The sequence below is a fragment of the Ctenopharyngodon idella genome, chromosome 17 (assembly GCF_019924925.1).
Source record: "Ctenopharyngodon idella isolate HZGC_01 chromosome 17, HZGC01, whole genome shotgun sequence".
In the NCBI taxonomy this organism is placed as follows: Eukaryota; Metazoa; Chordata; class Actinopteri; order Cypriniformes; family Xenocyprididae; genus Ctenopharyngodon; species Ctenopharyngodon idella.
Genome location: NC_067236.1, coordinates 26,220,107 through 26,233,537, shown reverse-complemented (window position 1 = coordinate 26,233,537; position 13,431 = coordinate 26,220,107). Strand labels below are relative to the sequence as shown.

At 36.6% G+C, this 13,431-nt stretch overlaps 1 protein-coding gene across 2 annotated transcripts in view; it reads left to right on the top strand.

The window, feature by feature from the left end:
• Window positions 1-10,335, top strand: part of sptlc2a (serine palmitoyltransferase, long chain base subunit 2a) — a 30,211-nt gene extending 19,876 nt beyond the window's left edge. For both annotated transcript variants that reach the window (XM_051868106.1, XM_051868108.1), the window contains 3 exons: window positions 3,602-3,737; window positions 4,708-4,837; window positions 8,490-10,335. In XM_051868106.1, coding sequence (XP_051724066.1) covers window positions 3,602-3,737; window positions 4,708-4,837; window positions 8,490-8,609 — 386 coding nt within the window. In that variant the 3' untranslated portion in view covers window positions 8,610-10,335. The remainder of the gene's footprint in view (window positions 1-3,601; window positions 3,738-4,707; window positions 4,838-8,489) is intronic.
• The last annotated feature ends 3,096 nt before the right edge of the window (window positions 10,336-13,431 follow it).

The following is a 13,431-nucleotide window of genomic DNA, read 5'->3' as shown; positions in this document are numbered from 1 at the left end:
GAAATCGCACATCACTAGATATTGTTGAATAAAGTTGTGTTTTTTTTGTTTGTTTGTTTGTTTGGTTGGTTTTTTTTTGTGCACAAAAAGCATTCTCGTCACTTCATAACATTTAAGGTAGAACCACTGTAGTCACATGAACTGTTTTAAATATGTCTTTAGTAACTTTCTGGGCATTTGAAAGTGTTAATTATCTTGCTGTCAATGAAGGCCTCACTGAGCCATCGGATTTGATCAAAAATATATTAATTTGTGTTCTGAAGATAAACGAAGGTCTTACGGGTGTGGAACTACATGAGGGTGAGTAATAAATGACAGAATTTTCATTTTTGGGCAAACCCTTTAACATCCATTTTTCCCTTGTGCACTTGCTGGTTATATTTTTATCTGCAAATGTCAATTCATGCAAGCATCTACTTTTTGCAAAAAGGCACATCTTTGGCAGCAAGCAAGTCTTCGTTAAACTTCTCTAAAAGAGTACAAATACACTCATATGCATCAAACGCAGTGCAGTGAAAAGAAAGGTGCAATAATGTTGACAATTTGGACAGAAAATCAGGATCGGGGACAGATGCTAGCTTGTGACCATCATAGCCCATGAATGATTGAGGCCACAGATTTGAGCCTGGAAGGAGCTGGTGTGCTTCCTGTTGCCCTTCTCCTGAGAGGTCCTCGAAAGGGCTTTCGGCACGTCAGCCGCCCTCAACTCCATACTGGTGCTTTTACTTATCTCCTCCCTTCAGATGAAAAGGAAGTGAGAAGGAACTGGCGTTTCAAAAAAGGGAAACAGTCCCCACATCTGGAAGCTCTTTTGGTCCCTTTCGCTGCCTCTCTCGCTTCAGATCCTCCAGCTCCGGGTCTGGAAGAAGTTAGTGGGGGTGTACGTTGTGAAACTAGCTGTTGAAAAGGTACCCCAGAAAGATTTACTTTGGAGACTCGCACTCCACCTCGGTGCTCTCGCCCTCCCCCAACACCCTTCGGCCCTTGCTCGCTATCTCAACGGCCCAATGTTGGGCAGCTTGAACTTCCGTTAATGGCTATTGCTTTCAGATGCTCATTTTCATTGAGTTGTTCACCTGAGATTTTTGCGTAACTGATCAATTCTCTTCAGCCATTCATTAGAACCTCCACAGGATCTTCATTTGTTAGGGCTGTCAAACATAATAGCCACAATTTAACTCCGTCTTCCTGATTTGATGAGAACAGGTCTCCAACCATGTTTCATTTATTCTCATCAGGTTTCTTTGAGTGACTCAGCTACTTTTTACACTGTGTAAAATTTGGGAGGATCTATTGACAGAAATGCAATATAATATACATAACTATGTTTTCAGTGGTGCATAAAGACATGAACCATTATGTTTTTATTAAATTAGAATGAGCCATTTCTATCACATACACCGCGGGTCCCTCCTCCATTAATTTAATTTTAAAGTATTGTTTTTTTTTGTTTTTTTTTATGTTTCATTTTGAATGTCTGGTTACATTTTTAAAATATGTTAATGCTCAGCTTGAGCATCATTTAAAAAATGCAACCAGAGAAGTTCAAACGCATCTAAACACAAAGAATTTATTAAATTGCTCCAAATATATAAATTTGCACTATTGTTCGAAAGTTTGGGTTCTGTAAAGCTTTTTTTTTTTTTTAACGTTTTTGAAAAGTCTCTTATGCTAGGTTGCATTTATTTGCTCAAAAATAATATTGTGAAATTTTACTATAATTGAACTGTATTTTAAAATGTAAATGTATTCCTGTGATGGAAAAGCTGAATTTTCAGCATTACTCCAGTCTTCAGTGTCACATGATCCTTCAGAAATCATTCACATATTCTTTGAACATTCTTTTGACATTATAAATGTATTTACTGTCACTTTTCATCAATTTAACACATTCTTGTTGAATAAAAGTATAACTTAAACAGAAAACAACTGACTCTAAACTTTTGAACAGTACTGTATGTTTTTATTCACTGAATATTCGTGTTTAAATTGGATTACAATATTCGGAATGGTTTTCAAAATGTGTTTGAATTGGACTAGAAACTACAGGAATATTGATGTGAATGAAAATATGATATTAATGAAATTAATCTTCTGTGAAAACACAAAAGAAGATATTTTTAAAATGTCTCTCAGTGTTTTCTTGTCCATTCAGTGAAAGTCAGTGTAGTCCAGTGTTGTTTTGAACCTCAATGACTTTCATTATATGGACAAAAACAGTTGAAACATTCTTCAAAATATCTTCTTTTGTGTCCTACAGAAGAAAGAAAGTCAAGCTTGGAACGACATGAGGTTGAGTAAATGATGACAACGTTTTAATTTGGGGTAAACTAGCTGGTACTAAAAGACTTAATCTGAAAATTGAGAACCACTGCCAAAGATCATTGCGCTACATTATTCGGCCGAGGAACCAATTGTAGGAATGACCAGAAACTAAATTGGGCTTCCAGTGTGTTCAGCGTCACACATTGGCTTGGCTTAATTTCCTTAACACAGAGCGGCTGACCCGGTCATGACTCGTGGAACCTGCGTTATCTGTCAGTGGCCAATTTACATTGGGGGATTGAGGAAGGAGTCCAGTTTCACAGCCAGTCAAGTCTCCTTTCACAAAGGCTCATCAGATAGAACCTCAATAGCCCCGTCATATTATTGACTAGACCGAATTGTTTCTTTATGACCCTTGTTTTGCAAAACCACTAAAAAGCAGACAGAATGTTAAGTCATAACAGCAAAGGAACATTTCAGGACCTTATAGTTGTCACCCTACAGGCACGGCAAGAATGACAATTGCTAGATTTTTGGCGTCTGAATGACACCGGGGTGAGACATTGTCACAGAGCAGGAAATTCCTCTGTTCAAGCTTTTAGAATGCGTGGAATGTTTGACGAAGCAGAACCAAGGCTTTCGGAAATGTAAGACCTTAAGCATGGCTCTCAGATCACTGCGGTGGACTAAGTGTTTTAAGAGCTCCATTGACATGGATCGCTAGGCAATCCTCCCCCCGGGAACATTCGTCCCACTTCAAGAGGGAGCTGTTGAAAAATCAAGACACTAATGTTCCTGTTTTTGTCTGGATTATTGGAACCATTCTGGAAGATTGCTTGCAGTATAATTCTCATCACTGTATTCTTCTTCCGCACCAATCACGAATTTGATCATTGCAGGCTCTTGTAACCTGCAGCACCAGGGCTTTGTTTATCCAGCTGATTAAAATCTCCCTGGCATTAGACATCAAGCTTTGATGGATCTGATATATGATAAAAAGTTCTTTGGAAACATAGATAGTAAACATCTGATGCTTTTTCTGTGTGCAACAAGGATGTGCCTTGATATCGCAGAGGAATGTTAAAATGTGGTGTAAAATCAGCAGGTTTTAAATATTTCTTCTTGAACAGTTTCAGATCTACCGATCGTGGAAGTTTATAGTTCAGGTGGTCGACTTTCCTAGTATCTGAGGTAATGAGTTTTGTGGCTTGGTGAATTTTAATTGTCTGATCGCATGAAAGGCTGTGGAAAAAGATGTGGAGTGCCAGATGACAGAATCTTTCTTTTTTTCCTGAAAACTTCAGCTTAATGTTTTGGGTGCGTTTCTTGGTTTCAGGCCGTTCACGTATCCAGCGGTTGGCTGAAAACACAGTCTATTTCCGTAGGAGACTGCGGGAGATGGGATTCATCATCTACGGCAACAATGACTCACCTGTGGTACCCATGATGCTCTACATGCCCGCCAAAATCGGGTTAGTCTTTTCCTCTCACCCTCTCTCCAATCTCTCAGTATAATCTATTAAAGGAACAGTTCACAAAACAGTTCTTCACACTCATGTTGTTTCAAACCCATATGCTGGTATTTTGTTTAAAGGAACACAAAAGGAGAAATTTTGAATAATTTCTTACTTCCTGTTTTCCTAAAATGCCTGTACATACTACATCTGTCAAGCTTTAAAAAGGTAATAAATTCATCATAAATGCTGTCTATACAACTTATGCACTGTGTTCCAAGTGTTTAAAGCCTCATGATAGCTTTGTATGATGAACAAGCCAAAAGTAAAGTAATTTTTCCATCGAACTCTATATACAGCTCTCAAAATCAAATGCATTGTGTGTATGATTTGACTTGAGTCAGTCATTTGAATTTCAGTCTGTTCCTCAGTCTTTCAAAGTGTTTTGTTCATCCTTTTCAGCATTCTTAATTTGTGTTCCAATGTTATTTTAGTATTATATATATGCTATTATAGTATTTAGTATTATTTTGAATTGGCTTTTATTTTTATACTTTCAATTTTCATTTTAATTTTATGTGCTTTTGTCAATTTTATTCATTTTTTATTTCTGTATAGCTTTAATTTATTTCAGTTTTAGCACTTTAACTTGCCAGGGCAGCTTTACATCTAATATTTATATTTTATTTTATTTCAGCTTTATTTGAATTATCAAAAATATTTTTTACAGTATACTGATTTAAAATGACATGAGGGTGAGTAAATAATGACAGAATTTTCATTTGTGGGTGAACTATCTCTTTAACGTAATATTATTGATGACAAACTTTTTGTTTAATGAGAATTCAGGTCTATTACTGTCCAAATAAATCCGAACGTACACTTGTAATAGATTCATAATAGTTCCTCATAATAGAACAAAAACAGGGGAAAGCTTAGTTTGGAAAGAACTTCTTGAAAATTGATGAGGCTGTGTGTGTGTTTCCAGGGCGTTTGGTCGGGAGATGTTGAAGAGAAACATTGGAGTAGTGGTGGTGGGCTTCCCAGCCACGCCGATCATAGAGTCCAGAGCCCGCTTCTGTATCTCTGCAGCCCACTCCAAGGAAATGCTGGACAGGGTAACTGCTCATTTTCTCGCCACAGTGAAAACATCCAATAATTTAGATTCCTTCAAAGCAGCATTGTACCCTTTTTTTTTTTTTTTTTTTACTGGGCTTTGTTTCTCATGCCATAAATTTTGGTGTTTACAATGGAATATGTTGACTTAATGGAAAAAACTATGAGCTTTGATGACATACTGATGTTAAAGTTGAAGTACAGAGCCTCATACGGTTTGGAGTTTGGTTGAAATGTGCTTTGCATTTCAAAAAAAGATGGATGAAAGGATGACTTTCAACAGGAATTAGACCAGAAGAGTCTGTCGTCTCTGTATGTCAAGTTCAAACCCCTGTCCATCAATCTTCTGAAATGTAGTATCTCAAACTTGATACACCCTTTATGTTTGAAAATAATCACTGTCTGAAGAATTCCAGGCTCCTCCTCAAACTGTCCTGTGCTATAAATTAATGCAGGTCTCGGCTGAGGCCGTTTACATAAGCAGCGCCTGCCACAGGGGTCTGCACTGGCAGGAGATCAAAGAGCATCTTAATCTGCCTCCCCAAGGACACTTTGATTTAACTATGGTGAAAAGCACACCGGCCGTCGGCCCCCTTCCCCATGCTTAAGAAAACACTATGCACTTTGATGTGACCGGTTATCACGTCAACACATTTAAGTGTCCTTCTGACATGTTTTCTTGCATTTCTTCCATTGCTGAATGATTAAGATTGTGAGAAGTGCATAACAAAAGTTTGAATGAATAAATAAAATTTAGTAATTTAGTTTGAAAATATTAACAGTTTTTTACTAAATGAACACACAGAATATTTCAATAAAATGTTATTATTCATTTGTTTTGTTTATATCCACCAAAATAAGTATAACAACATTTTTGCTGTTAAATACAGTGTTGGGGGTAACAGGAGTTAGGGATTACTCTTTTCAAGTAATCGGATTACTTTTTTCAAGTAACTAACCTTTTAAATTTACAACAAAATATCCGAGTTACTTTTTCAAATAAGTAACGCAAGGTACTTTGTTTTTCCATGTATTGGCTTACATGTATTGACTCTCCTGTCCCCATGTTGAGAGATATCGGGAGTAAGGGTGTACTCACACTAGGCACGGTTGCCTTGAACCGAGCCCGAGCGCGATTGTCCCCCCTCCCCCGCTGGCCTGCACTCATATTGCACTTAACATTCCGTGCCGGAGCACGCTTACGTCATATACGATGCAACTTTTTGTATGGAAGAAAACAGGAAGAAATGCACTTTTGCTAAGATATTGCCTTATAGATTTATCATTTATGCCGATTTTTACTTGCACGTATCAGGATTATTACGAACTATGAAGGCAGCTGACTTTAATGGAGGAATTTTGCAGCTTTACTCGCAAACTACAATTCCTGTTTATCAATAAGGTGAGAACCAGACCCATTATAAACCCAAATACACATGAATTGAAAAGTGTACTATCAAAGTAGTAATAAAGATGTTTGGCGTCGTAATGATGATAGTAGCGCACATAAAGTAGTAGCTGTTCCGTGCTCCAGCATGGTTAGCGCTCACAATGCATGCGAACCGCGCTCGAGCCCAACCGAACCGCACTCTGGCCCACCTCTTCCAAGCAGGCCAGGGATGGCTAAATGAGCCGTGCCCGGGCACGGAACGGAGCGATCACACTTGTCAAACGAACCGGGCTTTGGGGGTCAAACGCGCTCGGCATGGTTCAGAGCGCCTAGTGTGAGTACACCCTAAGTGCAGAGACGTTGTGTGCGCTGTGTAAACATGGTTATTGTAGTTCTAGACTAAATGTGAGCATGCAATTACTCATCTCACTTGCACAAAAACAGATTCAGTATTCCTCAAAATGAATAAAAACCATGAAATGGAAACTCAGAATATTATGCAAACCTTTTATAATTAAATGTTAAATTACACAAATGTACTTTGTATTTAAACTCATTTTATTACCCAATGTATTTACTGCTGACCTTCGATGATTCAATTCAACCATACTAATAAGCAAAAATGACTTTAGATAAACCTCATATTTGTGTTTAAGTCTTTTGTTTTTTATTGCTGAAGAGAGTTGATCTTTCTTCTCCTGCATGGAAAAACAAAGTAACTTGCGTTACTTATTTGAAAAAGTAACTCGGATATTTTGTTGTAAATTTAAAAGGTTACTTTACAAGTTACTTGAAAAAAGTAATCTGTAACTCCTGTTAAAAATAGAACTTTCGCTTTTTTTGTTATTAAAAAGCAAACAAACAAGCCCGGCCCAGATGAGAAAAAGGAACGCAAAAGTAACTTCACACATTACTTTCCATATAAAGTAACTAACACAATTAGTTACTTTTTTAGGGAGTAATACAATATTGTAATGCATTACTTTTAAAAGTAACTCCCTAACACAGGCAATATATGACAGATGTCAGGCCCTGTTTACACTTTGTATTAAGATGCATTTTGGTCGATCGGATCACAAGTGGACGACACTAAATACAGGTGTAAACAGGTTGTTTTGAGCTTGTCCACTTTCAACCACTTCCAGAGGTAGTCAAAAACACATTTGATCAGATTGCTTTCGTAGTGTAGACGCTCGTCGTCAAATGCATTCGAACAGCCACAAAAGACCACCTACTCTCTGCCTACTGACCTAACACGTAAACATTATGGGAAGCGCACTAGCCAGATGGATTTAAACATTGTTGGCTGAAGACCCAAGTTTGGGTTGAAGACAAAAAACGTACCAAGCTCAATGTTCTCTCACTATTCCTGATTTCTAACACACACTCGCAGCGTTCACCGTGGTCTTTTGGCTATCAGAGCAGAAACAATAGCTGATGCTCTCCGTATGTTTTTCCATTGTCTCTGTGTTCATATGTAAATTGCGTGAGCTTATTTTGTCTATTAGACTGAAATATCTGAGGAAAAAAAAAAAAAAACTTACATTTACCCACCCATAGACCCTCCCCTCAAGAAATCAGGACAGGAGTGGTTGAAAGTAGACAAAAGAGATGGATTAAAATACTAGGTGTAAACGGGAATGTGTCTCCCTGGTCTACTTGTGATCCAATTGAACAAAATGCATCTTAATACCACCAGGTGTAAACAGGCCTCAAGTAGAGACTTCAATTAACTTTTTTGTTGATGCAAACGAATCGTTGAATCAAAGTTTTGAATCAGTTATTTGAAAGAAACAGTCCTGAATCGGACCTCCTCATCTCTAATGCTGTTTTTGGCACAGAAGTTAAAATCAGCGACGCTATAAATATCTTAAATGCTCTCATACTTGTGAGTCGCAAGACAAAAATTTCTTGAAATTAGTCTAAAAAGCTAATTAAATTAATTTATTGTTCAGTTAATCATTGTGAATGTACCTTGAATATAGAAAATGTTGGTCCGCCCTAGTGCATATAGTCTTGTATATTTCTTTGAAAATGAACAGGTTTCCTTAATAATGGACTTTTTATGATGTTTTATGGTAACTTGAACCAGAAATTTGTATGGAATCGACTGAAATAGAAATAATGCAACTAGCATCACCGTGACTATATTATATCAAACTTGTAAAGTGCTGCATAGTAGGTGGCAGCCGTTTCTCAGCATTAGCATGTTATGACTTACATGTGTAACCATGAAAGTAATGGAGCGTGTTGATTGTTTTCAGGCGCTGGATGTGATCAGTGAGGTAGGCGATCTGCTGCAGCTGAAATATTCGCGGCACAAAGTTCTTCCCTCATTGGACCGGCCCTTTGACGAGACCACATACGAGGAGAACGAAGAGTGACATACTTCCTATCTGAACCAAATGTGCACTGCTCATCTTCTGCTCTCCGAAAGGAGGCGGTGAACCACTAAATAAATATAACTTTTTTTAAACTTAGGTATATCATCTTTATTTTAACACATGAAACTCTGAGCAACTACAACACACACTGATGCTTTTAGAAAATGAAATGCTTTTTGTCACTCCCCAATACTGCGTTTGTCACCTCATTTTCGTTTTGATGTGAGGTTTGGGGTCTGTTTTTAACTAATTGTGGCATTCGTTTAGAGAAATAAATACTTTGATTTTTCAGGCCAGCCACAGAAGGCTTTGAGCTGCTTGTGTACTCGTTGAAGCCATATGTCACTGCAGCCCTCAAAACCGTTTTTTGTGTACAAAAACCATTTAGACTTTTTTTTTTTTTTTTTTTCCTTCCAATAAGTGAGAACAGACTGGCAGCGAACCCATTAATTCCGAGGATCCCGACCTATGAAAGGAATTACAGGTTCTTCTTATTGCACTGTCAGTACATTCACTGTGTTACCTTAATCATATTCCAAAAGCTCCACAACTTGGCTCTCTAGTTGTTGTTTTTTCCACGGATTTTGAATTGTGGCCAGCTCCGGTGTCTTGCTTCAATCGTTTTTCCTGTGTTACCGGGATATTTATTTTTTCATCAAGATACAAATCGCGGATGGCGATGTTGGTTATGTCTGAGGGAAGTTTAGGTAGAAACATGCATATTTATCAAATTTTCACCTCTGAGGAAACTTGGATGTTGATTATATGCATTATCGCCAAAGTTGCAGCACAAGTTGTGCGGTAGGATTTCAAAATCTCATAGAAAATATAACTAAATGCTTAAATTGTTTTTTATTTTTTTGACCATTTTAATGGTGACATAAGTTTATAAGTACAATGCCATTAATAACTAATAATATTGCTCTCTATCAAGAGAATTCACTCTGTAATTTTATTAACTTCCCTCAGTATTGACTGAAGTTCAAGTCTTTTCAGCATTCATAAAAAAGAGCTTTATGTTATGTATATGTTTCTTTAATGTACATATTTATTTATTATTCATGTTTCATATCTTTTATTGTTGTAGAAGTGTACTTTAATCATCAACGGCAGCTCCAGATGCCTCTCAAATGCACATGCATGATGTGCATGCTCTCAGTGCACATACTACTGATGAGTATTTTTATATCATTTTGTTATTCCCAGCAAAGCATGTGGGATGTAATCACTGAATCGGCTGGTTTATGACGCTTTAAAGGTGCTGATCTGTACACTCTGTGTTCTGTTTTGTGGCTTCTGTTGCTTTGGTCTGGTGGGGTAGTACATTCTCCCATGTATTTAATTTAGCACAAGCCTTTCATGACATCAAAATCCAGGGATATTTTTTTTTTTTTTTATCATACAACCCTTTTATTTTTTAGACTAAGAGATGTTTAAAAAAGCAAAGGATGGAAACAATCATATATATATTTTTCTTGTTATTATAAACACTGACGTTTAAGAAAGTAATGATTGATCCAACTGATACAAAGAGTTCTTGTTATAATAAAACACATGATTTATCAGTACATTCAATGTATGTGTTCTAATAAGCTACAACTTGGATTTTGCTGCCTGTAGTACATGCTGTTTTTAAGACCTACTTTTGAAACAAAGTACACTGTGGGCTTCATCAGTTCAGGAGTTGTTTTACTTTAAGGAAATTAAATTACAATGACTAAATGTATTGTTAAGGTCTTTTTGTTTTTTTTTCTCACTTTACATTTTTGCACATTTCCTGACTTACTTCAGAATTGAATTATATCGGTAATCTGGCTGCTAGATTACAAGTGTGATAATTTAAAACTATCTCTGAGGTCTTCATATAAATGACCACAAGACCACATTAGAGAAAACATATTGTAAGATTCTTGAAGGCTCTACATAACTCTAACTCTACACAAGTTTACTCACAAAAAAAAAAAAGGTTTACATAATATTGAGACATGACTTTTATATTATATATTATACTTGCAAAAATGAATTTAAAAAAAAATGAATCAAACTTTTAAATATATATATATACATACATACATACATATACATACATACATACATATACATATATATACATACAGTGTTTGATAGGGTTTATTAAACATTTTTGAAAGTCTCATGCTCACCAAGGCTACATTGATTTGATCAGAAAAACAGTTATATTGTGAAATATTAATACAATTTAAAATAACTTTTCTATTTTAATATATTTTAAAATTCATTTTATTTCTGTGATGGCAAAGCTGAATTTTCAGCATCATTACTCCAGTATTCAGGGTCACATGATCCTTCAGAAATCATTCTAATATGCTGATTTGTTGCTCAAGAGACATTTCTTGTTATCAATGTTGAAAACGGCTGTGCTACATAATATTTTTGTGGGAACTGATACATTTTTTTGGGATTTTTCTTGATGAGTAGAAAGTTCAAAAGAACAGCATTTATTTAAAAAAGAAATCTTTAATCATATTACATCACTGTCGCTTTTGATAAATTTAATGCACCCTTGCTGAATAAATGTATTAATTTCTTTAAAAAAAAAATATATTTTTTATTGACCACAATCTTTTGAATGGTATAAAAATCTGACATATTGATAAATACACTGTGTGTGTATATATATATATATATATATATAAAACGCTATTTGGATTTAAATAGGCAAATACTTAAGAATCTATGACTGGATTATTGTTGCTGTGATTATTATGTTTCTAGCATGTTTATATGTTTGGGTAATCCACAACATGGAAATAAATGTTGTGATGTTATTTCCATCAAGAGGTCCATATTTTTGGTCAAGATCTTGTATTGACAATACAGGAAACAAGCACTCTGTAAAGTCTATTCCAGCACATCCCAAAGACTTTAAATGAATTTAAAGCTGCGGTCCGTACGTTTTGCCTCTTTGTCGCCATCTCTGTTTGAAACCTGCAAACGGAATTATCATTTTACGTGGGTTGTGCCTCGGCACGACTCCTCAGCGCATGAATCTAATGTTTGCTGCAGTCACCATATCGGTGTGGATACTGTACTTCTGAATCACAGATTGTCGTCTTGAAAGTATGACCAAAATAAGAATTTTCAACGGAAAATGTCATCTGAACAAGTAAGTAATGAATCTGCCACTTTTGTTCTGACCAATTAAGAAAAAAGCATTAGGCTTACAATAAATCGCACTGCCAATGGTGATTAAATCTAATGATTAATTAGTTTGTTCTCAAATTGTTAATGTTAACAACATCAGCATTGCGTGACTATGTGTATTTAGTGTGTATTAGCGTTACCTGTAGATTTCAATTTCTGTCAAGATTTCAATTTCTGAAAAGTCTTTTGCTTTTGACTACGGGTGAATCTCCAGTTGTCGCTGATGACTGTCATTTGGACATTTCTGGATTACAATCCGCCATCAAAGTGATAAGTTTAATTATTGCAGCTGCTGTGAGAAAAGGCTATAAATGATCTGCAGCATCCTCACATGTGATTTAGCCTACTAGCTGGGACTCCTTCTTTATGTAAACAGACATGACATTATGACGCAAAGACGAACGGCTACTTGCTTGAATTTCCCGCGGAAACCCACCAGTACCGATTTTATTATAAAACATCATTACAAGCTTACTGTTGTGAATCAGGCTAAGGTAAGAACATAGTTTTGAACACTGGCTGGTTATGTACTTGCTCAAAAATTGATTTTGGATCATTTTTAACCAAAAAATTTATGGACTGCAGCTAAGGTCTGAAGTGACTCAGAGGTGCCAATTCATGTGTGAAAATCACTCTTCATGATCCCTTCCAACAATTCTTTCACAATTTGAGCCTGATGAATCTTGATACATCTTCCTACATGGTTGTTTAAGAAAAGAAAAGCTACACACTCCATCAATTAGGGTTGGAAGAACTGATCCCAAACATATAAACATGCTAGAAAAATAATGCCTATTTAAATCCAAACAGCAAGTTTTATTTGTTTCCCGGGCAGTTTGCGTGTGTGTGTCATATATATATATATATATATATATATATATATATATATATATATATATATAGCGGCTATGTCTTGAAGACGCCAGTACCTTTTTCTTCTCTGGGTCTCATCGCATGAGGAATTTATACCCCGCAGCTCCAGCATTCATGCTTCAGTCATTCATTCAATAAGTCAGTCAGTCACAGTGGGGTTATATGAACCCCTCCTCCAGAGACGTCACACAAGCGGAGGTAGATGAATGTCTCATCCAACCAGTGAATTACTGAAGGTCCTTCATCACAGTACCTGCATGAGGTGTAGACTTCTGTGTGCATGAGTCAGGAGCGCATCATAGACCTGCATTTACGCGTGGCGAGGATTGATGTTCAGTCGTTCAGTGCGCATTGCGCTCCACGATACGCGTGATTGAGGAGCTATATATCCACCGCAGAATCACACTCAAAGAAGACTGTTCTTCATATATATCCACTGGATAGAGGCGAACTCACTACACATGGAAGATCATCTGAAGAAATCCGAGAGGAATATTAAAGTTTGGGAACTGCTGAAATGCGTTTGGAAACCAAGAACCTCTCAGAGTCAGAGGATCTGAGGGACACGCGGACATGACTCTTGAAGGCTGTTCTGTTGCTCATTGAGAATTTGCTGAGCATGTTTAATGTCTTTCTGACGTTTTAAATGGATTGGCTTTGTATGAGGGATGGTTATATAGACAAAGAGTGAACCTTGGAACTGAAGAGGGCTGAGTGCAGTTCATAGTAAATGATCAAAAGTGGTGCATAATTGCAAAACCATAGT